Genomic DNA, 17,940 nt, shown 5'->3' on the forward strand with positions numbered 1-17,940 from the left:
TGCTTGGCGGTGGAGGAGGAGTTTGAGGACGTGGGGGGAGGACCTTTTAGTTGAGTGTCAGTTCCTGCTTCATGATGTGCCTTTGCAGGATCTATAAACATAATTTTGGTTTGAAGAATACAAAATAATTAGATCATGCATTACCTTTCATTTAAAATCCTTATTAGCTAGTTTTCAAAGCAACATATGTGCATTAAACTAAAATATTCACGTAATCTCATGAACTTTCTAGTCATTATCAGCAATAAATTTCCAATCATGTATATCAAGTTATCATCTATCTACCATAATATGCATATTCAAAATATGATTTTCTAATCATAAAAGTTATCATATGATGATAATCATGAATTAATGCAACACCTAACTAAATCATGATGACAAAAATACATGCAGAACGTTATACAGAACTATAGTAAAGAATTGGTTACTTTCAATTCAATGTGCAGTCTGTACAAAACATTATATTGAAGCATATTCAAATCAAATAAATAAGCTCTTATATTAATACTCCATTTAAATGCCAGCGTATTTCATGATTCAGACTAGTAATATAATGTTTCAAAAAAATTATAAGATCTTGTTTCATCTGTCATTGTCATATTTCAATACCATAATATATATATTTGATAGATAGAAACTGAGACCATATACAGGAAGAAAAATAACTGAATTTGAAATTTCAGAAAGAAAACAATAGCAAATGGAAATAATGTTAAACAAAAATAAGATTACTACGTCTTGGTCAAGCATTTCTCTAGGCTTCCGACACTGTAGAACCTCTCTTGTTCCTTCACAGTATGGTATGTCTGAGACAATCAAGACCTGTTTGCTGCAAATACAAAAAATGAACAGTTTATGTCACTTCTAATGTTTATATTTTTCTAAAAAACAATAATATTAAATAAAATGTTAAATGTATGACTAACTCATCAGTTGAAAGGCCAAACAACTAAGATGCCATATCACATTCGTCAGAGTTCAAAGTCATTGCCTTCACTGGTTTAAATACCGAAGACAGCCACTACATGAACATATGGCATAAAAAAAAATTAATGACGAAAAACTATAATAACAATTATACCAAATGAGTAACATAAAGGTAAATTACTTACATTAGGAATAAAAGGTCCATATAATTTACTGTGAGTGTCTTGGATTTTCTGGGATCTAATGTAGAACCCAGTTGGAGTGCTGGTTACGACAAGAGGGCTGCTGCCATTTTTGATGAATGTGGTCCAACCTGTGCCTCTGGCCACTCCCCTTGGCCTGTTGGAAAACATGCTCTGGGGTTATGAGGCACATCGCCATGGCAACAATGGCGATGATGATGACAGCAGCAATGGCGACGATGACAGCACTAATGGCGATGACAACAATGGCCTTGCCAACAACAATGGTTTTGCTGCTGACAACAATGGTGGTGTTGACAACAATGGTAACGCAAATGGTTTTGCTGCTGACAACAATGGTGGTGCTGACAACAATGGTAACGCAAATGGTAATGGTGCTGCTCATGACAACAATGGAGTAGGGAATCAAAATGGTGTGTAAATGGATTTGAGGATGATCAGGTTGTAGGGAACTTTGTGCAGTGAACATTGTGCAAGGCATTTGTATTTTTTGTTTGTTTGTGAGTTGTTTTTTTTTTTCTTCTAGAATTGAATGCTTCAGTGTTTGCATGAATTTAAAAATACTTTTAGCATTATGGTGGTTGTTTTGCCTGGTAAAACCGGTGCTCATTGTTTTTCCATGCCATGTGACTCAAACCCATCTTAATATTGCCAAGTGTTGGTAATTCATGAGTAACTTGTGGAACATTTCCTGTTATATGGAATCTTTTTACTACATGCGTTATCTTGCAAGGTAACATAAGTTTGTTGGAAAAGTTATGATTTATTTTGCAAAGTAACATTAACTTATCAGCATATTCTAAACATTATTTTTCATGGAGAATATCTCATCTACTGCCAGATCATCAAAGAATTTTCAGCACTTCTTTCACAGTCTCTTTCAATTCAAGTGCTAGCTTCATTGCCTTTATTTTGCGGTAAAACTTTGTTTTGCTTTAGACATTCCAATTGATAAGGGTTCAGATGGCTTCCAAGTTATATTCTTTCAAACTTATTGGCGCATTGTTGGTTTTGAAATATGGTTTCTGATGCTTTCTCTTCAAGTTATATTGATCCTAAACTTGCAGAGACCTTGATTGTACCTATCCTGAAGATTGATATATATACCCCAAAGTCTTAAGGATTTCCGCCCTATAAGTCCTTCAACACTAATTTGAGGAACCAAATAATTGAAGAAAATGAAAAAAACGTTGTGTGAATGGAAAATGGAAGGAGAGTGAAGGGACATTAAGGGCCTGTTTGAATGTGTTTTGATTTTTAGTTTTTAAAATCTATTTTACAAAACAATTTTAAAAACTGTTTTTTAGAAAAGAAATGAAAAATAAAAGTTGTTTGACAATCTTAGTTTTGAAAACAGTTTTAAATACGAGAGAATGATAAAACTTGTTTGGTGCTATTACATTTAAAATATCTTTTTTTTTAAATTATCTTTCAAAATATATTTTGAAAACTACAAAATATTGTCGGATACATATTTCAGTTTTTATATCTCATTTTAGTTCCTTAAATTGAATAACTCACTCAATGGAATTCCACGACTAGAAATAAAGGACCAAACTTTAATTAAGTTTTTTTAGAGGTGTAATTGAGTTATTATATTATCAAAACATGAGATATTAATTAGTTTTTTTGTTAATTAAATAAATGGTCGTTTAGGAATCCCCCTAAAGAACCTCCATGATACAACAGGAATTGGAAGAAGAAAAAAAAACTATACAATTTCAACTATGCAAGAATTGAAAAAGTAAAGAAAAAACATAAATGCTAAACATTCATAGTTTTCAAGAATCAAAAGAAAATTAATTATCACTTGAGTAGAGAAGAATGACGATTGTTTTGTGAACAAAGAGAAATAACTAGTCTTATGGTAGGGCAACACAATGCATATGATTGGAATATTAAAATTTACGTAAGGGTATTATTATCCAAAAAATATCTCCACTTTTTGTCTCCTCTAAAAAGATATATTTTTTAAGAAGCTACTTATAACATATTATATAAGAGAAGGGTCTAAACTGCAAAACATGATTATGATGGTATTGACAACAATGGTAACGCAAATGGTTTTGCTGCTGACAACAATGGTGGTGCTGACAACAATGGTAACGCAAATGGTAATGGTGCTGCTCATGACAACAATGGAGCAGGGAATCAAAATGGTGAGTAAATGGATTTGAGGATGATCAGGTTGCAGGGAACCTTTGTGCAGTGAACATTGTGCAAGGCATTTGTATTTTTTGTTTGTTTGTGAGTTGTTTTTTTTTTCCTTCTAGAATTGAATGCTTCAGTGTTTTACACGAATTTAAAAATACTTTTAGCATTATGGTTGTTGTTTTGCCTGGTAAAACCGGTGCTCATTGTTTTTCCATGCCATGTGACTCAAACCCATCTTAATATTGCCAAGTGTTGGTAATTCATGAGTAACTTGTGGAACATTTCCTGTCATATGGAATCTTTTTACTACATGCGTTATCTTGCAAGGTAACATAAGTTTGTTGGAAAAGTTTTGATTTATTTTGCAAGGTAACATTAACTTATCAGCATATTTTAAACATTATTTTTCATGGAGAATTTCTTATCTGCTGCCAGATCATCAAAGAATTTTCAGCACTTCTTTCACAGTCTCTTTCAATTCAAGTGCTAGCTTCATTGCCTTTATTTTGCGGTAAAACTTTGTTTTGCTTTAGACATTCCAATTGATAAGGGTTCAGATGGCTTCCAAGTTATATTCTTTAAAACTTATTGGCGCATTGTTGGTTTTGAAATATGGTTTCTGATGCTTTCTCTTCAAGTTATATTGATCCTAAACTTGCAGAGACCTTGATTGTACCTATCCTGAAGATTGATATATATACCCCAAAGTCTTAAGGATTTCCGCCCTATAAGTCCTTCAACACTAATTTGAGGAACCAAATAATTGAAGAAAATGAAAAAAACGTTGTGTGAATGGAAAATGGAAGGAGAGTGAAGGGACATTAAGGGCATGTTTGAATGTGTTTTGATTTTTAGTTTTTGAAATCTATTTTACAAAACAATTTTAAAAACTGTTTTTAAGAAAAAAATGAAAAATAAAAGTTGTTTGGCAATCTTAGTTTTGAAAACAGTTTTAAATACGAGAGAATGATAAAACTTGTTTGGTACCATTACATTTAAAATATCTTTTTTTTTTAAATTATCTTTCAAAATATATTTTGAAAACTACAAAATATTGTCGGATACATATTTCAGTTTTTATATCTCATTTTAGTTCCTTAAATTGAATAACTCACTCAATGGAATTCCACGACTAGAAATAAAGGACCAAACTTTAATTAAGTTTTTTTAGAGGTGTAATTGAATTATTATATTATCAAAACATGAGATATTAATTAGTTTTTTTGTTAATTAAATAAATGGTCGTTTAGGAATCCCCCTAAAGAACCTCCATGATACAACAGGAATTGGAAGAAGAAAAAAAAACTATACAATTTCAACTATGCAAGAATTGAAAAAGTAAAGAAAAAACATAAATGCTAAACATTCATAGTTTTCAAGAATCAAAAGAAGATTAATTATCACTTGAGCAGAGAAGAATGACGATTGTTTTGTGAACAAAGAGAAATAACTAGTCTTATGGTAGGGCAACACAATGCATATGATTGGAATATTAAAATTTACGTAAGGGTATTATTATCCAAAAAATATCTCCACTTTTTGACACTTATTTTTTGTCTCCTCTAAAAAGATATATTTTTTAAGAAGCTACTTATAACATATTATATAAGAGAAGAGTCTAAACAGCAAAACATGATAATGATGGTATTGACAACAATGGTAATGCAAATGGTTTTGCTGCTGACAACAATGGTGGTGCTGACAACAATGGTAACGCAAATAGTAATGGTGCTTCTCATGACAACAATGGAGCAGGGAATCAAAATGGTGAGTAAATGGATTTGAGGATGATCAGGTTGCAGGGAACCTTTGTGCAGTGAACATTGTGCAAGGCATTTGTATTTTTTGTTTGTTTGTGAGTTGTTTTTTTTTCCTTCTAGAATTGAATGCTTCAGTGTTTTACACGAATTTAAAAATACTTTTAGCATTATGGTGGTTGTTTTGCCTGGTAAAACCGGTGCTCATTGTTTTTCCATGCCATGTGACTCAAACCCATCTTAATATTGCCAAGTGTTGGTAATTCATGAGTAACTTGTGGAACATTTCCTGTCATATGGAATCTTTTTACTACATGCGTTATCTTGCAAGGTAACATAAGTTTGTTGGAAAAGTTTTGATTTATTTTGCAAGGTAACATTAACTTATCAGCATATTTTAAACATTATTTTTCATGGAGAATTTCTTATCTGCTGCCAGATCATCAAAGAATTTTCAGCACTTCTTTCACAGTCTCTTTCAATTCAAGTGCTAGCTTCATTGCCTTTACTTTGCGGTAAAACTTTGTTTTGCTTTAGACATTCCAATTGATAAGGGTTCAGATGGCGTCCAAGTTATATTCTTTAAAACTTATTGGCGCATTTTTGGTTTTGAAATATGGTTTCTGATGCTTTCTCTTCAAGTTATATTGATCCTAAACTTGCAGAGACCTTGATTGTACCTATCCTGAAGATTGATATATATACCCCAAAGTCTTAAGGATTTCCGCCCTATAAGTCCTTCAACACTAATTTGAGGAACCAAATAATTGAAGAAAATGAAAAAAACGTTGTGTGAATGGAAAATGGAAGGAGAGTGAAGGGACATTAAGGGCCTGTTTGAATGTGTTTTGATTTTTAGTTTTTGAAATCTATTTTACAAAACAATTTTAAAAACTGTTTTTAAGAAAAAAATGAAAAATAAAAGTTGTTTGACAATCTTAGTTTTGAAAACAGTTTTAAATACGAGAGAATGATAAAACTTGTTTGGTACTATTACATTTAAAATATCTTTTTTTTTTTAAATTATCTTTCAAAATATATTTTGAAAACTACAAAATATTGTCGGATACATATTTCAGTTTTTATATCTCATTTTAGTTCCTTAAATTGAATAACTCACTCAATGGAATTCCACGACTAGAAATAAAGGACCAAACTTTAATTAAGTTTTTTTAGAGGTGTAATTGAGTTATTATATTATCAAAACATGAGATATTAATTAGTTTTTTTGTTAATTAAATAAATGGTCGTTTAGGAATCCCCCCTAAAGAACCTCCATGATACAACAGGAATTGGAAGAAGAAAAAAAAACTATACAATTTCAACTATGCAAGAATTGAAAAAGTAAAGAAAAAACATAAATGCTAAACATTCATAGTTTTCAAGAATCAAAAGAAGATTAATTATCACTTGAGCAGAGAAGAATGACGATTGTTTTGTGAAGAAAGAGAAATAACTAGTCTTATGGTAGGGCAACACAATGCATATGATTGGAATATTAAAATTTACGTAAGGGTATTATTATACAAAAAATATCTCCACTTTTTGACACTTATTTTTTGTCTCCTCTAAAAAGATATATTTTTTAAGAAGCTACTTATAACATATTATATAAGAGAAGGGTCTAAACTGCAAAACATGATAATGATGGTGTTGACAACAATGGTAACGCAAATGGTTTTGCTGCTGACAACAATGGTGCTGCTGACAACAATGGTAACGCAAATTGTAATGGTGCTGCTCATGACAACAATGGAGCAGGGAATCAAAATGGTGTGTAAATGGATTTGAGGATGACCAGGTTGCAGGGAACCTTTGTGCAGTGAACATTGTGCAAGGCATTTCTATTTTTTGTTTGTTTGTGAGTTGTTTTTTTTTTCTTCTAGAATTGAATGCTTCAGTGTTTTACACAAATTTAAAAATCCTTTTAGCATTATGGTGGTTGTTTTGCCTGGTAAAACCGGTGCTCATTGTTTTTCCATGCCATGTGACTCAAACCCATCTTAATATTGCCAAGTGTTGGTAATTCATGAGTAACTTGTGGAACATTTCCTGTCATATGGAATCTTTTTACTACATGCGTTATCTTGCAAGGTAACATAAGTTTGTTGGAAAAGTTTTGATTTATTTTGCAAGGTAACATTAACTTATCAGCATATTTTAAACATTATTTTTCATGGAGAATTTCTTATCTGCTGCCAGATCATCAAAGAATTTTCTGCACTTCTTTCACAGTCTCTTTCAATTCAAGTGCTAGCTTCATTGCCTTTATTTTGCGGTAAAACTTTGTTTTGCTTTAGACATTCCAATTGATAAGGGTTCAGATGGCGTCCAAGTTATATTCTTTAAAACTTATTGGCGCATTTTTGGTTTTGAAATATGGTTTCTGATGCTTTCTCTTCAAGTTATATTGATCCTAAACTTGCAGAGACCTTGATTGTACCTATCCTGAAGATTGATATATATACCCCAAAGTCTTAAGGATTTCCGCCCTATAAGTCCTTCAACACTAATTTGAGGAACCAAATAATTGAAGAAAATGAAAAAAACGTTGTGTGAATGGAAAATGGAAGGAGAGTGAAGGGACATTAAGGGCATGTTTGAATGTGTTTTGATTTTTAGTTTTTGAAATCTATTTTACAAAACAATTTTAAAAACTGTTTTTAAGAAAAAAATGAAAAATAAAAGTTGTTTGGCAATCTTAGTTTTGAAAACAGTTTTAAATACGAGAGAATGATAAAACTTGTTTGGTACTATTACATTTAAAATATCTTTTTTTTTTAAATTATCTTTCAAAATATATTTTGAAAACTACAAAATATTGTCGGATACATATTTCAATTTTTATATCTCATTTTAGTTCCTTAAATTGAATAACTCACTCAATGGAATTCCACGACTAGAAATAAAGGACCAAACTTTAATTAAGTTTTTTTAGAGGTGTAATTGAATTATTATATTATCAAAACATGAGATATTAATTAGTTTTTTTGTTAATTAAATAAATGGTCGTTTAGGAATCCCCCCTAAAGAACCTCCATGATACAACAGGAATTGGAAGAAGAAAAAAAAACTATACAATTTCAACTATGCAAGAATTGAAAAAGTAAAGAAAAAACATAAATGCTAAACATTCATAGTTTTCAAGAATCAAAAGAAAATTAATTATCACTTGAGTAGAGAAGAATGACGATTGTTTTGTGAACAAAGAGAAATAACTAGTCTTATGGTAGGGCAACACAATGCATATGATTGGAATATTAAAATTTACGTAAGGGTATTATTATCCAAAAAATATCTCCACTTTTTGTCTCCTCTAAAAAGATATATTTTTTAAGAAGCTACTTATAACATATTATATAAGAGAAGGGTCTAAACTGCAAAACATGATTATGATGGTATTGACAACAATGGTAACGCAAATGGTTTTGCTGCTGACAACAATGGTGGTGCTGACAACAATGGTAACGCAAATGGTAATGGTGCTGCTCATGACAACAATGGAGCAGGGAATCAAAATGGTGAGTAAATGGATTTGAGGATGATCAGGTTGCAGGGAACCTTTGTGCAGTGAACATTGTGCAAGGCATTTGTATTTTTTGTTTGTTTGTGAGTTGTTTTTTTTTTCCTTCTAGAATTGAATGCTTCAGTGTTTTACACGAATTTAAAAATACTTTTAGCATTATGGTTGTTGTTTTGCCTGGTAAAACCGGTGCTCATTGTTTTTCCATGCCATGTGACTCAAACCCATCTTAATATTGCCAAGTGTTGGTAATTCATGAGTAACTTGTGGAACATTTCCTGTCATATGGAATCTTTTTACTACATGCGTTATCTTGCAAGGTAACATAAGTTTGTTGGAAAAGTTTTGATTTATTTTGCAAGGTAACATTAACTTATCAGCATATTTTAAACATTATTTTTCATGGAGAATTTCTTATCTGCTGCCAGATCATCAAAGAATTTTCAGCACTTCTTTCACAGTCTCTTTCAATTCAAGTGCTAGCTTCATTGCCTTTATTTTGCGGTAAAACTTTGTTTTGCTTTAGACATTCCAATTGATAAGGGTTCAGATGGCTTCCAAGTTATATTCTTTAAAACTTATTGGCGCATTGTTGGTTTTGAAATATGGTTTCTGATGCTTTCTCTTCAAGTTATATTGATCCTAAACTTGCAGAGACCTTGATTGTACCTATCCTGAAGATTGATATATATACCCCAAAGTCTTAAGGATTTCCGCCCTATAAGTCCTTCAACACTAATTTGAGGAACCAAATAATTGAAGAAAATGAAAAAAACGTTGTGTGAATGGAAAATGGAAGGAGAGTGAAGGGACATTAAGGGCATGTTTGAATGTGTTTTGATTTTTAGTTTTTGAAATCTATTTTACAAAACAATTTTAAAAACTGTTTTTAAGAAAAAAATGAAAAATAAAAGTTGTTTGGCAATCTTAGTTTTGAAAACAGTTTTAAATACGAGAGAATGATAAAACTTGTTTGGTACCATTACATTTAAAATATCTTTTTTTTTTAAATTATCTTTCAAAATATATTTTGAAAACTACAAAATATTGTCGGATACATATTTCAGTTTTTATATCTCATTTTAGTTCCTTAAATTGAATAACTCACTCAATGGAATTCCACGACTAGAAATAAAGGACCAAACTTTAATTAAGTTTTTTTAGAGGTGTAATTGAATTATTATATTATCAAAACATGAGATATTAATTAGTTTTTTTGTTAATTAAATAAATGGTCGTTTAGGAATCCCCCCTAAAGAACCTCCATGATACAACAGGAATTGGAAGAAGAAAAAAAAACTATACAATTTCAACTATGCAAGAATTGAAAAAGTAAAGAAAAAACATAAATGCTAAACATTCATAGTTTTCAAGAATCAAAAGAAGATTAATTATCACTTGAGCAGAGAAGAATGACGATTGTTTTGTGAACAAAGAGAAATAACTAGTCTTATGGTAGGGCAACACAATGCATATGATTGGAATATTAAAATTTACGTAAGGGTATTATTATCCAAAAAATATCTCCACTTTTTGACACTTATTTTTTGTCTCCTCTAAAAAGATATATTTTTTAAGAAGCTACTTATAACATATTATATAAGAGAAGAGTCTAAACAGCAAAACATGATAATGATGGTATTGACAACAATGGTAATGCAAATGGTTTTGCTGCTGACAACAATGGTGGTGCTGACAACAATGGTAACGCAAATAGTAATGGTGCTTCTCATGACAACAATGGAGCAGGGAATCAAAATGGTGAGTAAATGGATTTGAGGATGATCAGGTTGCAGGGAACCTTTGTGCAGTGAACATTGTGCAAGGCATTTGTATTTTTTGTTTGTTTGTGAGTTGTTTTTTTTTCCTTCTAGAATTGAATGCTTCAGTGTTTTACACGAATTTAAAAATACTTTTAGCATTATGGTGGTTGTTTTGCCTGGTAAAACCGGTGCTCATTGTTTTTCCATGCCATGTGACTCAAACCCATCTTAATATTGCCAAGTGTTGGTAATTCATGAGTAACTTGTGGAACATTTCCTGTCATATGGAATCTTTTTACTACATGCGTTATCTTGCAAGGTAACATAAGTTTGTTGGAAAAGTTTTGATTTATTTTGCAAGGTAACATTAACTTATCAGCATATTTTAAACATTATTTTTCATGGAGAATTTCTTATCTGCTGCCAGATCATCAAAGAATTTTCAGCACTTCTTTCACAGTCTCTTTCAATTCAAGTGCTAGCTTCATTGCCTTTACTTTGCGGTAAAACTTTGTTTTGCTTTAGACATTCCAATTGATAAGGGTTCAGATGGCGTCCAAGTTATATTCTTTAAAACTTATTGGCGCATTTTTGGTTTTGAAATATGGTTTCTGATGCTTTCTCTTCAAGTTATATTGATCCTAAACTTGCAGAGACCTTGATTGTACCTATCCTGAAGATTGATATATATACCCCAAAGTCTTAAGGATTTCCGCCCTATAAGTCCTTCAACACTAATTTGAGGAACCAAATAATTGAAGAAAATGAAAAAAACGTTGTGTGAATGGAAAATGGAAGGAGAGTGAAGGGACATTAAGGGCCTGTTTGAATGTGTTTTGATTTTTAGTTTTTGAAATCTATTTTACAAAACAATTTTAAAAACTGTTTTTAAGAAAAAAATGAAAAATAAAAGTTGTTTGACAATCTTAGTTTTGAAAACAGTTTTAAATACGAGAGAATGATAAAACTTGTTTGGTACTATTACATTTAAAATATCTTTTTTTTTTAAATTATCTTTCAAAATATATTTTGAAAACTACAAAATATTGTCGGATACATATTTCAGTTTTTATATCTCATTTTAGTTCCTTAAATTGAATAACTCACTCAATGGAATTCCACGACTAGAAATAAAGGACCAAACTTTAATTAAGTTTTTTTAGAGGTGTAATTGAGTTATTATATTATCAAAACATGAGATATTAATTAGTTTTTTTGTTAATTAAATAAATGGTCGTTTAGGAATCCCCCTAAAGAACCTCCATGATACAACAGGAATTGGAAGAAGAAAAAAAAACTATACAATTTCAACTATGCAAGAATTGAAAAAGTAAAGAAAAAACATAAATGCTAAACATTCATAGTTTTCAAGAATCAAAAGAAGATTAATTATCACTTGAGCAGAGAAGAATGACGATTGTTTTGTGAACAAAGAGAAATAACTAGTCTTATGGTAGGGCAACACAATGCATATGATTGGAATATTAAAATTTACGTAAGGGTATTATTATCCAAAAAATATCTCCACTTTTTGACACTTATTTTTTGTCTCCTCTAAAAAGATATATTTTTTAAGAAGCTACTTATAACATATTATATAAGAGAAGAGTCTAAACAGCAAAACATGATAATGATGGTATTGACAACAATGGTAATGCAAATGGTTTTGCTGCTGACAACAATGGTGGTGCTGACAACAATGGTAACGCAAATAGTAATGGTGCTTCTCATGACAACAATGGAGCAGGGAATCAAAATGGTGAGTAAATGGATTTGAGGATGATCAGGTTGCAGGGAACCTTTGTGCAGTGAACATTGTGCAAGGCATTTGTATTTTTTGTTTGTTTGTGAGTTGTTTTTTTTTCCTTCTAGAATTGAATGCTTCAGTGTTTTACACGAATTTAAAAATACTTTTAGCATTATGGTGGTTGTTTTGCCTGGTAAAACCGGTGCTCATTGTTTTTCCATGCCATGTGACTCAAACCCATCTTAATATTGCCAAGTGTTGGTAATTCATGAGTAACTTGTGGAACATTTCCTGTCATATGGAATCTTTTTACTACATGCGTTATCTTGCAAGGTAACATAAGTTTGTTGGAAAAGTTTTGATTTATTTTGCAAGGTAACATTAACTTATCAGCATATTTTAAACATTATTTTTCATGGAGAATTTCTTATCTGCTGCCAGATCATCAAAGAATTTTCAGCACTTCTTTCACAGTCTCTTTCAATTCAAGTGCTAGCTTCATTGCCTTTACTTTGCGGTAAAACTTTGTTTTGCTTTAGACATTCCAATTGATAAGGGTTCAGATGGCGTCCAAGTTATATTCTTTAAAACTTATTGGCGCATTTTTGGTTTTGAAATATGGTTTCTGATGCTTTCTCTTCAAGTTATATTGATCCTAAACTTGCAGAGACCTTGATTGTACCTATCCTGAAGATTGATATATATACCCCAAAGTCTTAAGGATTTCCGCCCTATAAGTCCTTCAACACTAATTTGAGGAACCAAATAATTGAAGAAAATGAAAAAAACGTTGTGTGAATGGAAAATGGAAGGAGAGTGAGGGGACATTAAGGGCCTGTTTGAATGTGTTTTGATTTTTAGTTTTTGAAATCTATTTTACAAAACAATTTTAAAAACTGTTTTTAAGAAAAAAATGAAAAATAAAAGTTGTTTGACAATCTTAGTTTTGAAAACAGTTTTAAATACGAGAGAATGATAAAACTTGTTTGGTACTATTACATTTAAAATATCTTTTTTTTTTTAAATTATCTTTCAAAATATATTTTGAAAACTACAAAATATTGTCGGATACATATTTCAGTTTTTATATCTCATTTTAGTTCCTTAAATTGAATAACTCACTCAATGGAATTCCACGACTAGAAATAAAGGACCAAACTTTAATTAAGTTTTTTTAGAGGTGTAATTGAGTTATTATATTATCAAAACATGAGATATTAATTAGTTTTTTTGTTAATTAAATAAATGGTCGTTTAGGAATCCCCCCTAAAGAACCTCCATGATACAACAGGAATTGGAAGAAGAAAAAAAAACTATACAATTTCAACTATGCAAGAATTGAAAAAGTAAAGAAAAAACATAAATGCTAAACATTCATAGTTTTCAAGAATCAAAAGAAGATTAATTATCACTTGAGCAGAGAAGAATGACGATTGTTTTGTGAAGAAAGAGAAATAACTAGTCTTATGGTAGGGCAACACAATGCATATGATTGGAATATTAAAATTTACGTAAGGGTATTATTATACAAAAAATATCTCCACTTTTTGACACTTATTTTTTGTCTCCTCTAAAAAGATATATTTTTTAAGAAGCTACTTATAACATATTATATAAGAGAAGGGTCTAAACTGCAAAACATGATAATGATGGTGTTGACAACAATGGTAACGCAAATGGTTTTGCTGCTGACAACAATGGTGCTGCTGACAACAATGGTAACGCAAATTGTAATGGTGCTGCTCATGACAACAATGGAGCAGGGAATCAAAATGGTGTGTAAATGGATTTGAGGATGACCAGGTTGCAGGGAACCTTTGTGCAGTGAACATTGTGCAAGGCATTTCTATTTTTTGTTTGTTTGTGAGTTGTTTTTTTTTTCTTCTAGAATTGAATGCTTCAGTGTTTTACACAAATTTAAAAATCCTTTTAGCATTATGGTGGTTGTTTTGCCTGGTAAAACCGGTGCTCATTGTTTTTCCATGCCATGTGACTCAAACCCATCTTAATATTGCCAAGTGTTGGTAATTCATGAGTAACTTGTGGAACATTTCCTGTCATATGGAATCTTTTTACTACATGCGTTATCTTGCAAGGTAACATAAGTTTGTTGGAAAAGTTTTGATTTATTTTGCAAGGTAACATTAACTTATCAGCATATTTTAAACATTATTTTTCATGGAGAATTTCTTATCTGCTGCCAGATCATCAAAGAATTTTCAGCACTTCTTTCACAGTCTCTTTCAATTCAAGTGCTAGCTTCATTGCCATTATTTTGCGGTAAAACTTTGTTTTGCTTTAGACATTCCAATTGATAAGGGTTCAGATGGCGTCCAAGTTATATTCTTTAAAACTTATTGGCGCATTTTTGGTTTTGAAATATGGTTTCTGATGCTTTCTCTTCAAGTTATATTGATCCTAAACTTGCAGAGACCTTGATTGTACCTATCCTGAAGATTGATATATATACCCCAAAGTCTTAAGGATTTCCGCCCTATAAGTCCTTCAACACTAATTTGAGGAACCAAATAATTGAAGAAAATGAAAAAAACGTTGTGTGAATGGAAAATGGAAGGAGAGTGAAGGGACATTAAGGGCATGTTTGAATGTGTTTTGATTTTTAGTTTTTGAAATCTATTTTACAAAACAATTTTAAAAACTGTTTTTAAGAAAAAAATGAAAAATAAAAGTTGTTTGGCAATCTTAGTTTTGAAAACAGTTTTAAATACGAGAGAATGATAAAACTTGTTTGGTACTATTACATTTAAAATATCTTTTTTTTTTAAATTATCTTTCAAAATATATTTTGAAAACTACAAAATATTGTCGGATACATATTTCAATTTTTATATCTCATTTTAGTTCCTTAAATTGAATAACTCACTCAATGGAATTCCACGACTAGAAATAAAGGACCAAACTTTAATTAAGTTTTTTTAGAGGTGTAATTGAATTATTATATTATCAAAACATGAGATATTAATTAGTTTTTTTGTTAATTAAATAAATGGTCGTTTAGGAATCCCCCCTAAAGAACCTCCATGATACAACAGGAATTGGAAGAAGAAAAAAAAACTATACAATTTCAACTATGCAAGAATTGAAAAAGTAAAGAAAAAACATAAATGCTAAACATTCATAGTTTTCAAGAATCAAAAGAAGATTAATTATCACTTGAGCAGAGAAGAATGACGATTGTTTTGTGAAGAAAGAGAAATAACTAGTCTTATGGTAGGGCAACACAATGCATATGATTGGAATATTAAAATTTACTTACATTAGGAATAAAAGGTCCATATAATTTACTGTGAGTGTCTTGGATTTTTTGGGATCTAATGTAGAACCCAGTTGGAGTGCTGGTTACGACAAGAGGGCTGCTGCCATTTTTGATGAATGTGGTCCAACCTGTGCCTCTGGCCGCTCCCCTTGGCCTGTTGGAAAACATGCTCTGGGGTTATGAGGCACATCGCCATGGCAACAATGGCGATGATGATGACAGCAGCAATGGCGACGATGACAGCACTAATGGCGATGACAACAATGGCCTTGCCAACAACAATGGTTTTGCTGCTGACAACAATGGTGGTGTTGACAACAATGGTAACGCAAATGGTTTTGCTGCTGACAACAATGGTGGTGCTGACAACAATGGTAACGCAAATGGTAATGGTGCTGCTCATGACAACAATGGAGTAGGGAATCAAAATGGTGTGTAAATGGATTTGAGGATGATCAGGTTGTAGGGAACTTTGTGCAGTGAACATTGTGCAAGGCATTTGTATTTTTTGTTTGTTTGTGAGTTGTTTTTTTTTTCATCTAGAATTGAATGCTTCAGTGTTTGCACGAATTTAAAAATACTTTTAGCATTATGGTGGTTGTTTTGCCTGGTAAAACCGGTGCTCATTGTTTTTCCATGCCATGTGACTCAAACCCATCTTAATATTGCCAAGTGTTGGTAATTCATGAGTAACTTGTGGAACATTTCCTGTCATATGGAATCTTTTTACTACATGCGTTATCTTGCAAGGTAACATAAGTTTGTTGGAAAAGTTTTGATTTATTTTGCAAGGTAACATTAACTTATCAGCATATTTTAAACATTATTTTTCATGGAGAATTTCTTATCTGCTGCCAGATCATCAAAGAATTTTCAGCACTTCTTTCACAGTCTCTTTCAATTCAAGTGCTAGCTTCATTGCCTTTATTTTGCGGTAAAACTTTGTTTTGCTTTAGACATTCCAATTGATAAGGGTTCAGATGGCTTCCAAGTTATATTCTTTAAAACTTATTGGCGCATTGTTGGTTTTGAAATATGGTTTCTTATGCTTTCTCTTCAAGTTATATTGATCCTAAACTTGCAGAGACCTTGATTGTACCTATCCTGAAGATTGATATATATACCCTAAAGTCTTAAGGATTTCCGCCCTATAAGTCCTTCAACACTAATTTGAGGAACCAAATAATTGAAGAAAATGAAAAAAACGTTGTGTGAATGGAAAATGGAAGGAGAGTGAAGGGACATTAAGGGCCTGTTTGAAAGTGTTTTGATTTTTAGTTTTTGAAATCTATTTTACAAAACAATTTTAAAAACTGTTTTTAAGAAAAAAATGAAAAATAAAAGTTGTTTGGCAATCTTAGTTTTGAAAACAGTTTTAAATACGAGAGAATGATAAAACTTGTTTGGTACTATTACATTTAAAATATCTTCTTTTTTTTTAAAAATTATCTTTCAAAATATATTTTGAAAACTACAAAATATTGTCGGATACATATTTCAGTTTTTATATCTCATTTTAGTTCCTTAAATTGAATAACTCACTCAATGGAATTCCACGACTAGAAATAAAGGACCAAACTTTAATTAAGTTTTTTTAGAGGTGTAATTGAGTTATTATATTATCAAAACATGAGATATTAATTATTTTTTTGTTAATTAAATAAATGGTCGTTTAGGAATCCCCCCTAAAGAACCTCCATGATACAACAGGAATTGGAAGAAGAAAAAAAAACAATACAATTTCAACTATGCAAGAATTGAAAAAGTAAAGAAAAAACATAAATGCTAAACATTCATAGTTTTCAACAATCAAAAGAAGATTAATTATCACTTGAGCAGAGAAGAATGACGATTGTTTTGTGAACAAAGAGAAATAACTAGTCTTATGGTAGGGCAACACAATGCATATGATTGGAATATTAAAATTTACGTAAGGGTATTATTATACAAAAAATATCTCCACTTTTTGACACTTATTTTTTGTCTCCTCTAAAAAGATATATTTTTTAAGAAGCTACTTATAACATATTATATAAGAGAAGGGTCTAAACTGCAAAACATGATAATGATGGTGTTGACAACAATGGTAATGCAAATGGTTTTGCTGCTGACAACAATGGTGCTGCTGACAACAATGGTAACGCAAATTGTAATGGTGCTGCTCATGACAACAATGGAGCAGGGAATCAAAATGGTGTGTAAATGGATTTGAGGATGACCAGGTTGCAGGGAACCTTTGTGCAGTGAACATTGTGGAAGGCATTTGTATTTTTTGTTTGTTTGTGAGTTGTTTTTTTTTTCTTCTAGAATTGAATGCTTCAGTGTTTTACACAAATTTAAAAATCCTTTTAGCATTATGGTGGTTGTTTTGCCTGGTAAAACCGGTGCTCATTGTTTTTCCATGCCATGTGACTCAAACCCATCTTAATATTGCCAAGTGTTGGTAATTCATGAGTAACTTGTGGAACATTTCCTGTCATATGGAATCTTTTTACTACATGCGTTATCTTGCAAGGTAACATAAGTTTGTTGGAAAAGTTTTGATTTATTTTGCAAGGTAACATTAACTTATCAGCATATTTTAAA

At 31.2% G+C, this 17,940-nt stretch overlaps 1 protein-coding gene across 1 annotated transcript; it reads left to right on the top strand.

Moving 5' to 3' along the window:
- Positions 1–1,227: 1,227 nt before the first annotated feature.
- On the top strand, positions 1,228–15,793 carry LOC120577037 (putative uncharacterized protein DDB_G0286901). The gene is made up of 6 exons (XM_039827934.1): positions 1,228–1,546; positions 4,914–5,054; positions 10,188–10,328; positions 11,949–12,089; positions 12,203–12,270; positions 15,419–15,793. The coding sequence occupies exons 1-6, from the start codon at positions 1,228–1,230 to the stop codon at positions 15,791–15,793; spliced, it is 1,185 nt and encodes a 394-aa protein (XP_039683868.1).
- The last annotated feature ends 2,147 nt before the right edge of the window (positions 15,794–17,940 follow it).

This window comes from Medicago truncatula, chromosome 7 (assembly GCF_003473485.1).
Source record: "Medicago truncatula cultivar Jemalong A17 chromosome 7, MtrunA17r5.0-ANR, whole genome shotgun sequence".
Classification (NCBI taxonomy): Eukaryota; Viridiplantae; Streptophyta; class Magnoliopsida; order Fabales; family Fabaceae; genus Medicago; species Medicago truncatula.